Source organism: Equus asinus, chromosome 12, assembly GCF_041296235.1.
Source record: "Equus asinus isolate D_3611 breed Donkey chromosome 12, EquAss-T2T_v2, whole genome shotgun sequence".
In the NCBI taxonomy this organism is placed as follows: domain Eukaryota; kingdom Metazoa; phylum Chordata; class Mammalia; order Perissodactyla; family Equidae; genus Equus; species Equus asinus.
Window position 1 is genome coordinate 24076898 of NC_091801.1, and position 17514 is coordinate 24094411.

At 41.2% G+C, this 17514-nt stretch overlaps 1 protein-coding gene across 1 annotated transcript in view; it reads left to right on the top strand.

The window, feature by feature from the left end:
- Positions 1-17514, top strand: part of CA8 (carbonic anhydrase 8) — a 95464-nt gene that overhangs the window by 42533 nt on the left and 35417 nt on the right. Inside the window, exons 4-5 of the mRNA XM_044780191.2 lie at positions 8054-8149; positions 15344-15406. Of these exons, the coding sequence (XP_044636126.1) occupies positions 8054-8149; positions 15344-15406 (159 nt within the window). The remainder of the gene's footprint in view (positions 1-8053; positions 8150-15343; positions 15407-17514) is intronic.

The window sequence follows — 17514 nt, forward strand, 5'->3', positions numbered from 1 at the left end:
CACACTTTCTTCTAGAAAGTTCTTTTCTCTTTTGTCCTCACAGGATTTTGGAGTTTTCTGGGTTTCCTCCTGCTTATTTGATATTCTCCTTTTTCTCATCTCACCGTTTCCCAAAGCTCCGTCCTTGCCTTCTGTCGGTCTCCTGTGACTCGATCCCCGAGTTGAACTGACTGACTCTATAAGGCCATTTCTCTAGATATCTCGGGACGTCTGCAATCTGAGCCTCTAGCTCCTTCTTCTTCAGGCAGTTCTAGTGCTGCATCTCTTACTTATGGGAGACCAGTGTGACTGTTCCGATGTCACTTTCAACTCTTATCTACAACTGCACTCATTCTACTTTTCTAAGTCATTTCGGATGGAAACCCCAGCTATCCCATTTCCTTCATGTCTGTTGGTTCAAGTTTTATCTCTGTCTCCATATCCAGTCTGTCCATCTGTCCATCAAATGCCTGTCAAGGCCTAGGAGGATAGGTAGAATTTGGATAAATGGCAGGACAGGATGGGGAACAGCATTCCAAGTGAGTGGAACATATGGGGAGGGTGTTTTCCGGGGTCAGGAGCCACACTTTATTTGAGTATTTTGGGGATAAGATGGGAAGGATAGGGTTAGAGAAATTTAAGCCTGCTATGGGTAGGAAATAAACGAAATAGACATTTTTGGACAGAGAAAATGTGGTGAAAGCTGCATGAAAGAGAGATTAGTTGGGCTTTGTGCAAACAATTGGGGGCCAGGAGAGGCCTTGGTGAGTTGGAGATAAAGGGGGGTAGGTCCGAGGTCTCAAGCCTGGGACGTTCGGGGCTCCACTGAGAGACAGTGATAGGGTGTCTGTGAAGGGAACTGATGTCAGTTCTGGAAGCATTCAGCTTGAGGTGACATGAAGCCATTTGAAAGGAAATGTCCATTAGGCATCTGAAGATAAGAGAGACTTCACAGAACTTGTGTGAGTGCACAGGGCTGGGGGAAGAAATTTGTGAGTCATAATTGCCTTTTCAGTTTTTACTGCTTTTTCCATTCCTCATGATTCATTCTTTTGTACTTTAATGCTGTCATGTTATTTATGTTAATAGTAAACCTCATTTATCTTGAAGATAGCTTTCTGTTAGGCTGCCATGAAATCTTCAAACTTATTTTTCTTGGTGACAAATAAATGATTATAAGGCTACGGCTTGTCACAGTTTCATAACTTCGGACAAATTTATCTATTACTGTGAGTTAAGTACATTAAGATTAACATTTCACAGGTACTAATGGCAAAGCGGCACAGTCAATTGCAGGAAATTTGAATTTGTGAGCCTATAGCAGAAGCTCAGTCAAAGATTTTCTCTCAAACTGTGAAAGGATGCTTTACAGTTGTCACCCTACCGTCAGATTTTTTAATAGGAAGGAATGATGGTCATGATGCTGATAGAGTAAGAATGGATCTTTGCTTTTTTATTTCTTTGTAATACATATGCTGATACACACGAGGCCACATATATTGAGGCCTTGGTGGTTGGGGAGTGCTGAGGTTAGGGGCGAGAACAGGAAGAAGGGAAGAAACACTCCACTTTAATTGTTATAGAAAACCACTTTCTTGTACTCTGACATACCCAGGTTGGGAGGAAGCCCAAACCTTTTGCCTTTTGAGGGAGAGTCACTGAAGGGAGAGCAGAGAACTGCCCGTTGTGTCAGTAGAGTTCTCGTCTCCTTGTTTTCCAACTACTGTTGTTGTCGGCCACAGTAGGTGTTTGGGTTCCAACTGCGAGAGGCAGCCCCTCTGCCACCTGCTGTACTGTGTGTTTCCAGGCACTGGGCGCCAGAAGACCTCAGGGCGCTGAGTGCTGCCTGCGGTCACCTTTAGTCCAGTGGACCTGGAAGGAGGGAGGTGAGGAAGAGTGAGACGGTCTGAGTCAAGGCAGCAGATGTAGTAATCTTACTAGGTCATCCTTATACTCCTTAGAAATGGTAAGGGCACTTAGACACTGGGGCTTTGCTATGAATTGGTAAGCTGCTCTCCATTCTCAAAATTCATCCTGCTTCCATGCCTTTGCTGGCTACATATAACTAATGCTAATGACAGCAAAATGTGGCAGGAAAATAGGAATAAAGAGAGTGCCAGGTGAGGACAGAGAAAGGTGCAAAGAAGCCAAGCTTTTAAGAAATAGCTCTCCTTGTGTTACAGAGAGGCTGATGCTCAAAGAAGTTAGTGACTTATGAAGTTCACAGAGCTAGAGAGTGGAAGAACTGAAACAAGAATCTAAGACTTGTGATCCCAGCTCAGAGATCTTTTACGAGAGCATGTTGCATCTAAGGGTTTATCAACAGAGTTGCGAAAGTGCACGCTGTTCCCACCTCTCCGTTCTGTACTCCACTGAGGACCAGTCACCCCCCACAGCCCATCTGTACCGTCAGGCTTTGAAGTCCATCTTCCGAGTCCCCTTGAGTGATAGTAACTGTCTGTGTGGACCTCTGCTAAGCCTCCCTTGGACTTGATGGGCTGCTTCGTCATTTTCTAAACCATGTCTTTAGTATCATGTGCCTTTCCATTCAAACCCAGTTGTCCCAGACAATTCTGGCACACAGATCCTTAATTTGTGCATATGTATTAATAAATTACATTCATGCACTAATATATATTTTATATCTATCTATCTATATAAAATTTATTTTATGAAAGCATAGGAAAATTGAAATAAAAAAGAGGCATTGGATAAAAATAAATGTGAGTTGAAGTTCTAATATGTTCTTTCTGATCATCACTGGATTGCTTTCTCTTTCTCCTTCTCCCACCCCCAATCCCCCACCCCCCCCCCCCCCCCCCGGCCAAAGGAAGTGTGTTTAGTCTTAGGAGAATAAATTCCAAATATTGTCACTTTAGTTGTTAGAGCCCTTTGTCATTATTCGTATTGCTACTAGTCTTGTTTGGATTTGAACCTCCTTTCCTTTCCACACTTTGTTTTTGTTTTTTTTGTATGTATGTATATATATATATATATATATATAGAGAGAGAGAGAGAGAGAGAGAGAGAGAGAATATTGCTCCCACTATCTGTTGAGAGAGAGATTGAGAGAGAAAGAAGAATTAAGATTTATTGTAAGAACTGGCAAGTCTGAAATCCATAGAGTAGGCCAAAGGCTGGAAACTCAGGTAGAATTTTTATGTTATAATTTGGAAGTAGAATTGCTTCTCCTTCAGGGGCCTCAGCTTATGCTTGTAAGGCCTTCAACTAGTTGGATGAGGCCCACCCACATTGTGGAGGGTATCTGCTTTACTCGAAGCACATCTAAAAAATACATTCACAGCAACATCTAGATGGGTGTTTGACCGGAAAACTGGGCACCATAGCCCAGCCATGGTGACACATAAAATGAGCCATCTCACAGCCCTGTCATAACTTTTCAGCTGGAACTTTTGTGGTAGGCTCCTAGCTTATCTTCCCATGTCTTCCCATGTCTGACGCATCCAGTCCATCCCCATATTGCCAAAAGGACCTTTGAAGGAAAGATGTTGATAGGGGAGTTTGATTGATTTAAAGCAGTATAAGTGATAATAATATTCACTGCAATAACATATTGCTTTAATGTTTCCCAAAATACAGTTATGGAAAAATTTAAAGCTGTGCACTTGGAACCTGACTGACTCTCCAGAGTCATCTCTCCTGCCCTGTCAGACATATATAGCCTCGAGCTGTGCGCAAAGGTTCTCTTGGTTCTTCAGATGCACTGATAATTTTCCTGTCTCTATGGCTTTGCTTTAGGGAACTGAGCCAACACTAATAGAAGGCAAAATATAAGATGATAGGAATAAAAAAGGCTACGGGGGAAACAGAAGTCGATGTGAATAGCTCTAGCTTTTGAGATCTGAAAAAAAAACTTCATTCAGGAGGAAAGAAAGGAAAAGGGTGAGATAGATGGTGTTAGGGGCAGAATTGTGTTTGCCACCGCCCTACCCCGGCCAATTCATATGTTGAAGTCTTAACCCCCCAGGACATCAGAATGTGACCATATTTGGAGACAGGATCTTTGCAGAAGTAATTAGGTGAAAATGAGGTCATTGGGGCAGGTCCTAATCCAGCATGACTGGTCCCTTATAAGAGGAACGAATTTGGACACAGACATGCACAGAGGAAAGACGATGTGAGGACACAGGGAGAAGGTGGCCGTGTACAAGCCAAGGAAAGAGGCTGCAGGAGAAACCAACCCTGCCGACACCTTGATCTCAGACTTCAAGCCCCCAGAACGGTGAGGAAGTAAATTTCTATGATTTAAGCCACTCAGTCTGTGGCACTTTGTTATGGCAGCTTTAGCAAACTAGTACAGGTGGAGCCAGGGAGGGCTCGGGAGCACAGAGTGAGCTCAAGCCGAGAGGCAATAGAAGTGTCAAGTGTGTTATGTTTGTGGGTTGTGCATCTAAGTTACTTCTACGAAGTTACAACTGATTTCCGGATTGTATTGGAAATTTGCCTGGTACTTGCATTAACCATCCTTTAGTGATGTGGAAAGGGGATCTCTAATGATGTTTTGTTTGGTCTTAAAATGAGAGAAAGCGCCTCCAGGAGAAGAGGATTTCTCTGTAAGTACCAGGGTAGAGCTTTGACTGTGAGAGAAGACTCTTTCTGCCCCTGAGACGCCGTCTCAAGTGATTAAGACCCAGATGGTAGAATGCGCACCAGGTGGTGGAACTTCTTTTGCTATTTTCATTTTGTGTTTTTGTGCGAGTCACACAAAAGTCATGGTTATCTTCTTTTATCCTTCTTAGTGTGGGTTTGTGGAAGTGCCAGCATTTTCCTTAATTTTTCTTTTCTTTTCTTTCTTTTTTTTTTAAATAGTGTGTATTTTTTAGAGCTGTTTTAGATTTACAGGAAAATTATGAGAATAGTACAGAAAGTTCCCATATAACCCACAACCAATTTTCCCTGTTGTTAACATCTTACATTAGTATGGTGCATTTGTTATAATTAGTGGACCAGTATCGATACATGAATTCTTTATTTTGTTCAATTTCTTTGGTTTTGACCTGATGCCCTTTTTCTGTTCCAAGAGCTCTTGTACCTGTGCTACCACTTTACATCAGCTCTCGTGTTTCTCTAGGCTTCTCTTTGCTGTGACATTTTCTCAGGCTTTCTTTGTTTTTGATGACCTTGACAGGTGTTTTCTTTCTTTTTTTTTTCTTGGTGAGGAAGATTGGCCCAGAGCTAACATCTGTTGCCAGTCTTCCTCATTTTGCTTGAGGAAGATTGTCACTGAGCTAACACTTGCCAATCTTCCTCTATTTTTTGTATGTGGGACACTGCCACAGCGTGACTCGATGAGCGGTGTGTAGATCCACATCTGGGATCTGAACCTGTGGACCCCAGGCCACTGAAGCAGAGTGTGTGAACTTAACCACCATGCCACCGGGCTGCCCTGCCCTTGACAGTTTTGAGGAGAACTGGTCAGGCATTTTGTAGAATGTCCCTCTATTGAGATCTGTCCTGAGAAAAACTCAGGATTAGACTGGAGTTGTGGATTATTGGGAAGAAGACCGCAGAGGTGGAATGTCATTTTCCTCACACCATGTCAAGAGTCCGGACTGTAAACACGTCTGTGACTGTTGCTGCTGACCTTGAGCACCTGGCTCAGGTGGTGTTCGTCAGGTTTCCCCGCAGTGCAGTTACTTTTCCATCCTGTCCTCCTTGAAACGAGGTCACCATGTGCAGCACACACTCAGGGAGGGGGAACCCTCAGTTTTGTAAATGCAAAAAAATGTGAAGCTGTGTTTGAGGAGTAGGTGTGTGTGATGATGCTGAATTATGAGGAGTGTCAAAAAAACACCAAACCAACCATGCTTTTTCAGTTTGTTTTGTTTCAGAAAAAATACCCCATAATGTTGCTAGGAGAAGTAAGAAAAATGTTGATTTGAACTTTGTAATCTGTTGGATAAAAATAGATTTCAACCTTGGGCCTTATTTGTTGACTTAATCGAAGCAATCAGTTCTTATCTGTACCACTGTACACTTATCTGTATCCCTGTACCCTTGTGTGTACCACTGGGATGCCTATGCTATTGTTGCAGCCAGAAAAGGAAAGATTAAAATTGGTCTGTCCTTCGTTAGTAATTGAAAGATTGTAGAACATTGTTTTCCTAAAGGCAGTGCCTTGACTGTTGCATTTGCTGGGCGGTCACAGTCTGGGTGGGTGTTTCATAGCCTGGCCTATCCTGACTTAGCCTTTGTCTTCTAGACAGAGGACTTCCTTACTCCCTCTAGTGGTCAGCCTTATAATCTTGAATTCTAGTTGCACAAATTCAGCAGTCGAAGAATCAAATTTGTGGCCATCCTCGTGATAATTTTCCTTAATATTTTAATGTGGATGCTAAAATGACATGGGGATTGAATTTTAGCTGTATCTTTTTGGGTTAGAACTAAGTTTTAACTGAGGCAGTGTTTTGAGTAATTATAACTTGATTAAAAGCTATAGTGATGAAGATAGTATGCCAGGGAGAAGGTTTACGTAGCCACTTTTATGCTAAGAACCTCAGTGGCCATTTGATTTTAACCAAGGGATTGCATTTGGCCTCTTGCTAGTGTTTTATCAGTGCCATAGGAGCAAGTGCATATTCTAGACAAACTTGAAAGCTACAAAGCTTTATGAGGCTAGGAATGAGGAGTCCTCTAGAGCATTGGTTATGATTCCTTCACAGATAAAATTTTATCTCTAGTGCAGAAAATGGCCTTCTTTTAGAGCCACGTCAGCATTCATTAATTTACCATGGCTTTAAAAAGATGCAGCATTTTGTATAGGATGCGATCTCTGGATGTTCTTAGAGAGTTGAAATAACTGACCAGAATTTGAGATTGGCTTTGTACTATTCTTAGTGGAAATACTGGTACACGATTATGCAGGAACTAATTCTTTGAATGAGTTCTAGTGTTTGTGCCCAGGTCCGGAGTTTTGTTCCACTGCGATCCAGAGGGGATGACATTTAAGGAAAGACAACTAAATCAATATGAAATCTGCAAGTCTCCTTAAATGTGCTCCTGTAGGACTAAAGCAGAATGTGAGAGGCAGCGATCCTCTAAGCATTGCTTCTGTTCAGAAATAAGAAGGAAGGCCTTATGGGCACGTGAAAAGATGTTCAAAATTGCTAATGATTAGGGAAATGCAAATTAAAACCCCAATGAGATATTACTTCATGCCTGTCAGAATGGCTATTATTAAGAAGACAAGAAATAACAAGTGTTGGAGAGAATGTAGAGAATAGGGAACCCTCATACACTGCTGGTGGGAATGTAAATTGGTTCAGCCAATATGGAAAACAGTATGGAAATTCCTCCAAAAATTAAAAATAGAACTGCCATACAATTCAGCTATTCCACTTCTGGGTATTTCTCCAAAGAACATGAAAACACATTCAAAAATATATATGTACCCCTAGGATCATTGCAGCATTATTCACAATAGCCAAGACTTGGAAACAGCCTAAGTGCCCATCAATGAATGAGTGGCTAAAGAAGATGTGGTATACATACATACATATATATATATGTATGCAATGGAATACTACGCAGCCTAAAAAAAAGATGAAATCTTGTTATTTAGGACAACACAGATAGACCTTGAGGATATTATTCTAAGTGAAATAAGTCATACAGAGAAAGACAACTACAATTTGACTTCACTCATATGTGAAAGATAAATAAACAAACACAGACATACAGAGAACAGATTGGTGGTTACCAGAGGAGAAGCAGGTGGAGGAAGGGTGAAAAGGGTAAAGGGACACATGTGTATGGTGATGGATGGTAACTAGACTTTTGGTGGTGAACACGATGTAGTCTATGCACAAGTTTAAATATAATGATGTACACCTGAAATTTACATAATGTTGTAAACCAATCTGATCCCAATAAAAAAAGAAGGAAGGCATTCCTACAGAAAACTGGTATTAAAGCAGTTATCTATTTGTGTCTTTGTGATACTCTTGTTGCATATGATAAAGTATAGATACAGTTAAGGAGAAGTTGATATGTTGTTGTTTTTCGAAACAGAAGTATATTAAGTAATGAGGTGACCTGTCTATTGCTTACCCAGCTCCATCTGATCCACTGGAACTCCACCCTGTTCAGCAGTATTGATGAGGCTGTTGGGAAGCCCCATGGGATCGCCATCATTGCTTTGTTTGTTCAGGTAAATGGTCTCCAGCTCTAATTGTTGTATTTTTTAGAGGTGCTTATTTCACATTCATTTTACAGAATGTTTTTTGTTCTCTCTCAGTTTTATTACTTACAGGTGACATTAAACACATATACAGAGAACACTGATAATTTCGAAATAGAAAACTGGATCTTTGTGGGTCATGAGAGAGCAGCAATATTCATTGGTAGAACATCATTCATTTACTCATTAGAAATTTTCTTAAGAGAGGCATTCAAGGTCTTTGGAGAAATGATTTAGAAAATGTCTCCTGGGGCCAGCCTGGTGGCACAGTGGTTAAGTTTGCATATTCTGCTTTGGCAGCCTGGAGTTTACCAGTTCAGATCCCGGGTGCGGACCTAGCACTGCTTGGCAAGCCATGCTGTGGCAGGCGTCCCACATATAAAGTAGAGGAAGATGGGCATGGATGTTAGGTCGGGGCCAGTCTTTCTCAGCAAAAAGAGGAGGATTGGTGGCAGATGTTAGCTAAGGGCTAATCTTCCTCAAAAAAATAAAAAAATAATAAAAATAATAATACAATAAAATAAAATAAGCATACAAATAACTGAGTAGTCATATATAGAAAGGAAGAGGACATGTTAGTTTCATCTTTGGAGTTGGTACTCAATAAATACTTGTGAGTGGAATTAAATGTGGTAACAACATTTTCACTTACTGATTATGAGCATATAAAAGGTGATGTGGACTGAGAGAGCACTGGATTGGAAGCCAAGACTCTTGGAATGAGCATCAGTATTTCCTGAAACCAACTCGTTATTGTAGGCAAGGGAAGCTTGAAAGCATGCATACTTGTTTTAACTTTCCATAAATTTGCTGTGGGGAAAAATTCAGGATATCTGTGTGAAAATGCCTTCCTCAGGAGAGAATAGAATTGCAGAAAGTATAAGAGCAAAAGTTCACGAAGGAAAGTAGGACTGATCAGGAGTACCAGCTGAAGCAGAGAGGAGAGGAAGTCTCCCTGGGGGTCTTGCACTTAGGCAAGAGGAGAGGGAGAATGGAGCAGAGGAAGCGGAAGGCAGTGAGGGTAGACTTCCCTTCAAGAAACTGGAGGAAAGGGAGACAGGGTAATGGCTAGTGGTGATGTGCAGCAAGGGTCTGTTTGTTTTATTTTGAGATCTGAGATCTGCCTATGTTTTTATTCTGAGCAAAAAGAACTAGTGCAGAGGTAGAGTTTAAAAATATCGGAAAGAAAGGGGATAATTGATGTAGGAAAGTCCTAGAGGAGCCAGGAGGGCAGAGGATGGAGAGGTTTTGTGGTTGGACTAACCTCGGATAGGAGGGGACACACCCTTTCTCCGAAATAGAGGGCTGGGAGAAAAGGGTGGGTACAAATGGGGCAAATTAGTAGGTGAAGAAAGACAGGAAATGGGGGGACTTCATGCTTGATGACCTTTATTATCTCTGAGACACACGAAGCAAAATTATTTATAGAGCAAGGGAAACATGGGTGTGGGATTGGGTTGTGAAATAGCCTGGGGGGAGTGATAATAGACTTTACAGTCACTGTGGGAGACTCACTTCAGATTGGACATCCCAGATGGTACAGGACAATGTATTGTGGATTGTTCTCTATCCAGGTAGAGGAGTAGAGAATTCTAGAAAATTGTTGCATTGACCCATTGAAGAACAGATGATTTAGGAGGACAAAAGGCTTAGAGAATTGAGAGTGGTTGAAGAGATGCCATTCAGTATAGGCAGGAAGGGAAAGAGACAAAGCCAAGAGACTCTTAAGAGCCTTGGCCCCTTGTGGTCAGTGAATGGGAAGAGAGAAAAGAGAGGCAGACCAGGATGGATGAGAAGTTATGGTCAGAGGGAATGGTCTTTTGGAGCTGGGAACACAAATCTAGAGTCTGTTCTCAGGATTGGTTTGCTGAGATGGAATGGGGCTGAAAGCCATAGACTGAAGGGTAAACAGGCCAGGCAGGGGACAGGTCACCCATAGGGATGTTGAAATCCTCCAGAGTGACAGCAGGAGATGATGACTACGAGGGAATGACCAATGGGTTATTTTTTTTAAAACTTTGCAACAGTTTAACTTTGCAACAAGTAGAGCATGATAGTATCAGAGTAGGCCTAATGCATGTGGGTCAGAGTACCCAACTGAAGGGAACAGCAGGGCTCTGACAACAGCTTTCAGTCTTGTCTCTGAGGGAGGATGCACAGTGTCCACTTGAAAGGCCTGGGAGAGATGTGGCCCTGGGCAAACCTGAGGGAGTTCACACAGACCAGGAGGTGATGGGAGAGCTTGTCAAAGATGGGGAGTCATCCCCATGTTCTGGAGGGCACAGTGGAAAATGAGAGGAGATTAGAGTTAGAAATGGAAAAATACAGGGCCGTGCAGGGCTGAGGTTCCAGGAGAGGAAACTACCCAGAAGGTTTGCATTTTGGGTGATGGTGAAAAAGTGGCAAATGTGAGAGATAAGAACTTAATTGGTCTGATGATTCCTAGTGGACTCTTGGCACCAGGTTGTGTTACCACCTGGATTGCTAGAGGATTTTAGGGGCTGGGATGTGCAGAGTATCATCTATACTTGCTTTTTGGTTGTTGCAACCTCTTCATGTAGAAGTTTGGCAAAGAAGGAAAGGAATGAGGGCTGACGTCAGCATCATGGCAGAGTGAACTTGCCCGGGACTCTCTCCTCTCCAACATACAACAAAAAGGGGCAACCATTCTCCAACAGAAGACATCCTAACAACACAAAAACCTCGAAGAGACATGCAGCCACACCACAGAGGGCGGAGAGGCTGGATTCCCCCCTCGGAGGAGCTGGAATGGGGTACGAGAGAACTTTACTTCCTCCTGTGAAGACTGTGGATCGCTGCTGTGGGAGGATCCATGAGAGAAGGAGTGGGGGAGGGGTTGTGTGTCCGCAGGATCACCCAGGACTCCCACCGGCTCTTGTAGCCTAGAGGGAAGCCCTCTAATGGGGTGAAAGTTTTCATGTGGGGTGACCTCATCAAGCCAAGACCCCAGGAGACTAGATAGTGAGAGCTGATCGATAAATCCTGCACTGCACATGGGAGAAAGCGCCCCTCCCCCTACTTGCCCTGCACCATCTCGGCTAAAGGTGGAGGGCTCAGAATATGTGGCTCTCGACCCCCACCCAGTGGCAATAGGCTGTACCTGCAACTGAATAATATCAGAATGAGAAAAAGCCGACCTTCCAACATCAGACACTACATCAAATCTCCTGACCAGAGAGAAAACGACAAGCACCCAGAACTCAGTCCTGAGGACACAGAAATATGTAAGCTAAATGACAGCGAATTCAAAACAGCTATCATCAAAAAACGAGGTAAAAGAAAATGTAGAGAAACAATTCAACGAGTTCAGGAGCTACTTCGCAAGACAGATTGAAACTATAAAGAAGAATCAATCAGAAATATTAGAGATGAAAGACACAATGGAAGAGATAAAACAAAATACGGATTCCCTGAATGCTCGTGTGGACATCATAGAGGAGCGAATCGGCATAATTGAAGACAGACATGTTGAGATGCTCCAGACAGAGGAGGAGAGAGAACTGAGACTAAGAAGAAATGAAGAAAGTCTCTGAGAAATATCTGACTGAATGAGGAAATGCAACAAGAATTATAGGTATTCAAGAAGGTGAAGAGAAGAATGGAGCAGAAAGCATGTTCAAAGAAATCACAGCAGAGAACTTCCCAAATCTAGGGAAAGAGAGGGAAATATGTGTGGAAGAAGGTTCCAGATCTCCTAGATTTGTCAATTTAAAAAGACCTACTGCAAGGCATATAGTAGTAAAACTGGAAAAAATGAATGACAAAGAAAGAATAATCAGGGCAGCAAGGCAGAAGAAAATAACCTGCAAAGGAACTCCTATCAGGCTTTCAGCAGATTTCTCTGCAGAAACCTTACAAGTTAGGAGAGAATGGAATGACAATTCAAAACTTTAAAAGACAAGAATCTTCAGCCCAGAATACTCTATCCAGCAAAAATATCCTTCATATTTGAGGGAGAAATTAAATCTTTCCCAGACAAACAAAAGCTAAGGGACTTCATAGCCATGAGATGCCCGCCCCCCCCCCACCCAAGAAATCCTCAAGAAGGCCCTTGTACCTGAAAAAAGAAAAAAAGGGGTCACAAAACACAGAGTAAGGAGATAAATAGGTAGACAGAATCAGAATAGGATAGCAAATATTCAACTACAGCATTAGGCCAAAGGGAAGGAAAACACCAAAAACAAAGACAGTCTTGTCACTTTAACCACAAACTCACAACACAAGTTGTAATAAGATATGAGAAAAACAACTTAGGAGGGGAAGAGGAAAGGGATTGAATCAGTTCAGACTAAGGAAATAAGAGGCCATCAGAAAATGGACTACCTTTTTTTTTTTTTTTTTTTGAGGAAGATTAGCCCTAAGCTTACTGCTGCCAATCTTCCTCTTTTTGCTGAGGAAGACTGGCCCTGAGCTAACATCCATGCCCATCTTCCTCTACTTTCTATGTGGGATGCCTACCACAGCATGGCTTGCCAAGCAGTGCCATGTCTGCACCTGGGATCCAAATTGGCAAACCCCGGGCTGCTGAAGCGGAACGTGCAAACTTAACCACTCCGCCACTGGGCTGGCCCCAGAAAATGACTATCTTATACACAAGATTCTGAATTCAAGCTTCGGGGTAGCCACTAAACAAAAAGCAGAACAGAGACAAAAAATAAATAAGGAAAAAATGGAGAAACACATCATAAAAAACTACATAATTCAATGGGTAGACCAAAACACACAGGACAAAAAACACAGGAAATGCATGCAGGTAAACCAGAAAATGGGTGATATAATGACAGCATTAAGCCCTCATATGTCAATAATCATCCTAAACATAAATGGATTGAATTCTCCAATAAAAAGACACAGAGTGGCAAGATGGCTTAAAGAACAAGATCCAACAATTTGCTGCCTCTAGGAAACACACCTCAGCTCCAATGACAAATACAGGCTCAGAGTGAAGGGGTGGAAGACAATACTCCAAGCTAATGGCAAACAAAAGAAAGCAGGTGTCTCAATACTTATATCAGACAAAGTAGACTTCAAGATAAGCAGGTAAAGAGAGACAAAGAGGGGCAGTGTGTAATGATCAAAGGGACACTCTATCAAGAAGAAATAACGCTCATAAATATCTATGCACCCAACACAGGCACACCAAAGTTCATAAGACCTATTAACAAACTTAAAAGAAGATATTAAAAATAACACAGTAATAGTAGGCGAACTCAACACCCCACTCACATCAATGGATAGATCATTCAGACAGAAAATCAGCAAGGAAACAGTGGAATTAAACAAAAAGCTAAACCAGTTGGACTTAATAGACATATATACAATACTCCATCCAAAAACAGCAGAATACACATTCTTCTCCAGTGCGCCTGGAACGTTCTCAAGGATAGACCATGTGTTGGGAAACAAGGCAAGCCTCTATAAATTTAAAAAAATTGAAATAATAACAAGCATCTTTTCTGATTATAATGCTATAAAGCTAGAAATTAATTACCAGGAAAGGAAAGAGATAGAGCAATAACTGGAGTTTCTTGCAAGATGTAAAGTTTTACACACAAAGTAAAGAATCTTTATAGATGGAAAGAGCCAATAATAGTTATTAAGTGCTACTATACGTAAAAACTGTATTTGATGCCGTATGGCATTCTGAGTAAGAATTACAATGGGTGATGTTAATTGAATTACAACACACCATGTCCGATTCTAAGTTCTTTGTTTGACTGAGTCTTATCTTCAACTGTATCATTTTTATCCTCCTCACTGTATAGATGAGGAAGCTGAAGGACATACAAGTTAAGTAAACTTGCCCAAAACTAAAAAGTCACACTCAGAACTCAAGCAGCCAATGCAAATGCCCTTGCTCCTGCACTACCACATTGTGTTCACATGTGGACTCTTCAAAGAGTTATCATCTGACAGGAGATGCACGAAATGAAAACAGACCCCAGCTGTTGGCCTAGGCATTCAAATGCTGCATCATGGTTAAACCGATAAAACCAAGAGAGGTCCATTTCCCCTGAAGATCAGGTGAGGGCTTCTGCCTAAAGGGCCAGGCTTTTGCACTCATGAGTACATTTGCCCTAGGCATTTTTTTTTAACTTTAGAGAATTCATTTTCTGTTTTCACAGCCTATCTAGGGAATTACAGCCACTTGGAAAATAGTTAAAGTCTTGATTATTTTGAACTGACTGACCAACTTAGATGACGTAAGTTTCTTGTCTCTCTTCCTTCCTCTTTGGTGCCCTTTCTCCTAGTCTGTTTCACAGTTGGTTCACCTGGAGAGAAACAGAAACAGAAACTGTGAACATGCTGACAGCTACTCTAGCTCCTTATTGGTCATTCTCCGAAAATTTATTGGAAGAGAAAAAGTGAATGATAACAATGATTGTTTGTCTGAGGTTATAAATTCTCTCTATTACTGGTCCTCCATTATCATGGACTGTCGAAACTTGATTGAAAAGTGGAAATCAGATTGTGTTAATAATTTTTAAAGTCAAGAATACTTAATATCAGACTTTTTTGAAGTCTCAAATTCTTTGGAGCATTTTATACACTAAAAATATGTAATGATATATAATGTTTTAAAATAGAAAGCTATGAACAGCTTATTGTGATTTACTTAATGAAAAGGTGATTATAGAATTGTGTCCAGTGGCAATCAAGGAATTTCCTGATTTTGGTGATGTTAACATGAAATTACATGCTCACTTTTCTGAGTTAATAAAATTTTTTCAACATTGATAAAATCTTTATAACAGTGATCTAGAAATGCCAAAGGTAAAAAGAGGAGGGTTTGGGCAGGTGATGAGTAATTTTAATTCAGAAATATCCTTGAAATGTTTACATTGCAGTATTATATCATTTGATATATATAGCACAGTGGGTGATACCTGTACACAGCAAGATGAATTTAGAATGGATTCTTGGAAATGTCCAAGAGCATATCTAATCCTTTATTTACTAGCTTCTGTTACAACTTTCATTGCATTAAGTAGATGTTGACCTGGTTATTAATAAAAAGGTCATTTAATTACTCCCCAAGAAAGGCATTCAGGTGGACTTGAACCTTGCTTCTGTTAGTTATTTTGAGTAAAAGCTAAGCATTTAACAATTTTGTGGTTATGGATCATGCTTTACATATTTCAGATAGGAAAAGAGCACGCAGGCCTGAAGGCTGTGACTGAAATCCTCCAGGATATTCAGTATAAGGTAAGTCGTTACTTAAGAGAAAATAAAATTACTGGTTGTATCAGAGCTCCCCAAGACCACCCTCAGGCTCGGTGATTCACTAAAAGTACTCACAGAAAAGCCATTCTTCTCGTGGTTGTGGTTTATTACAGTAGAAGGATACAGGTCAAAAATCAGCACAGTGAAAAGATGCATGAGGCAAAGTCCAGGAGAAACCAGGCATGAGCTTCCAGGTGTCCCGTCCAAGCAGAGTCCCATGGAGATGCACCTAATTCTCCCAGCAGCATGTCACAGCATGTGCGAGGGGTTGCCAACCAGGGAAGCTCACTTGAGCCTTGGTGTCCAGGGGTTTTATTAGGGGTCAGTTATGTAAGCATGCAGTGCCTGTGTGACTGACCTCAGCTACTCTGCTTCCAGTCCTCCCACCCTCACCCTGAGCAACACCAGGCATTCACTATCAGTCACATTGTCAGGATAAATTTTATCTGGTTGAACTTGCACAGTATGGCACAAGGCCTTAGGCATACAAACACAAGTGTTCACCATAAATCTAGTGTGGTTCAAGGACTCAGGGACTATTTACCAGGAGCCAGCCAAGGACCATTCTTGAAGACAGGCCTTATTTTGGAATGTGCAGGATTTGAGCAACCCAGGCCTGCTGAGTTAACCCTTTCCACACATTGGTTATAGGAAAATTGTGTAAATGAAACAAAAATTGTGGCAACCATACTTGACAGTATTTATGTAAAACAAAAAAAGACAGTGCACATAAGCCATAAGGTAATATATTCAAGATAAGGTGGTTTAGCTTGCTCTGACCTTGTAGTGATTTGGCCCACTATTGATGGGAAGCCAAATTCTGTTATATACAATATACACCTTTTTTTTAAATTGAGGTCATAATAGTTTATAACATTGTGAAATTTCAGTTGTACGTTATTATTTGCTCATTACTATATATATGTGCCCCTTTACCCCTTATGCTCGCCTCCCAACCCCCTTCCCTTGTGGTAACCACTAAACTATTCTCTTTGTCTGTGTGTTTCTTTATCTTCCACATATGAGTGAAATCATACGGTGTTTGTCTTTCTCTGTCTGGCTTATTTTGCTTAACATCATATCCTCAAGGTCCTCCATGTTGTTGTGAATGGGATGATTTTGTATTTTTTTAATAGCTGAGTAGTATTCCGTTGTGTGTATATATATATTTACCATGTCTTCTTTATCCAGTCATCAGTCAGTGGGCCCTTGGGTTGCTTTCCCATCTTGGCTATTGTGAATAATGCTGCAATGAACATAGCGGTGCATAAATCTCTTTGAATTATTGACTTCAAGTTCTTTGGATAAATACTCAGTAGTGGGATAACTGGGTCATATGGTATTTCTATTTTTCATTTCTTGAGAAATCGCCATACTGTTTTCCACAGTGGCTGCACCAGTTTGCATTCCCACCAGCAGTATATGAGTGCTCCCTTTTCTCCACAGCGTCTCCAACATTTGTTTTTTTTTTTTTGTCTTGGTGTTTATCGCCATTCTAATGGGTGTAAAGTGGTATCTTATCGTAGTTTTGATTTGCGTTTCCCTGATGATTAATGATGTTGAACATCTTTTCATGTGCCTGTTGGCCATCTGTCCAATGGAAAAATGTCTGTTCATATCCTCTGCCCATTTTTTGATCAGGTTATTTGTTTTTTTGTTGTTCAGTTGTATGAATTCTTTATATATTATGGAGATTAACCCCTTGTCGGATGTATGATTTGCAAATATTTTCTCCCAGTTGCTGGGTTGTCTTTTCATTTTGATCCTAGTTTCCTTGCTTTGCAGAAGCTCTTTAGTCTGATGAAGTCCCATTAGTTTATTTTGTCTTTTGTTTCCCTTGTCCTAGTAAAAATGGTATTCAAAAAGATCCTTCTAAGACCAATGTCAAAGAGTGTACTGCCTATATTTTCTTCTAGGAGTTTTATGGTTTCAGGTCTTAACAGTATAAGCCTTTTATGCTCACACTGAGTCAGTTGAATCTGAGTGGTCTTGGTGGGGGAGTAGTTTGATCTTGTATGGCTACTGGAGATGCAGCACAGGGACCCAAAGACCCAAGGCCAATTCTAAAACCAATCTGGGAAGGAAGTCTG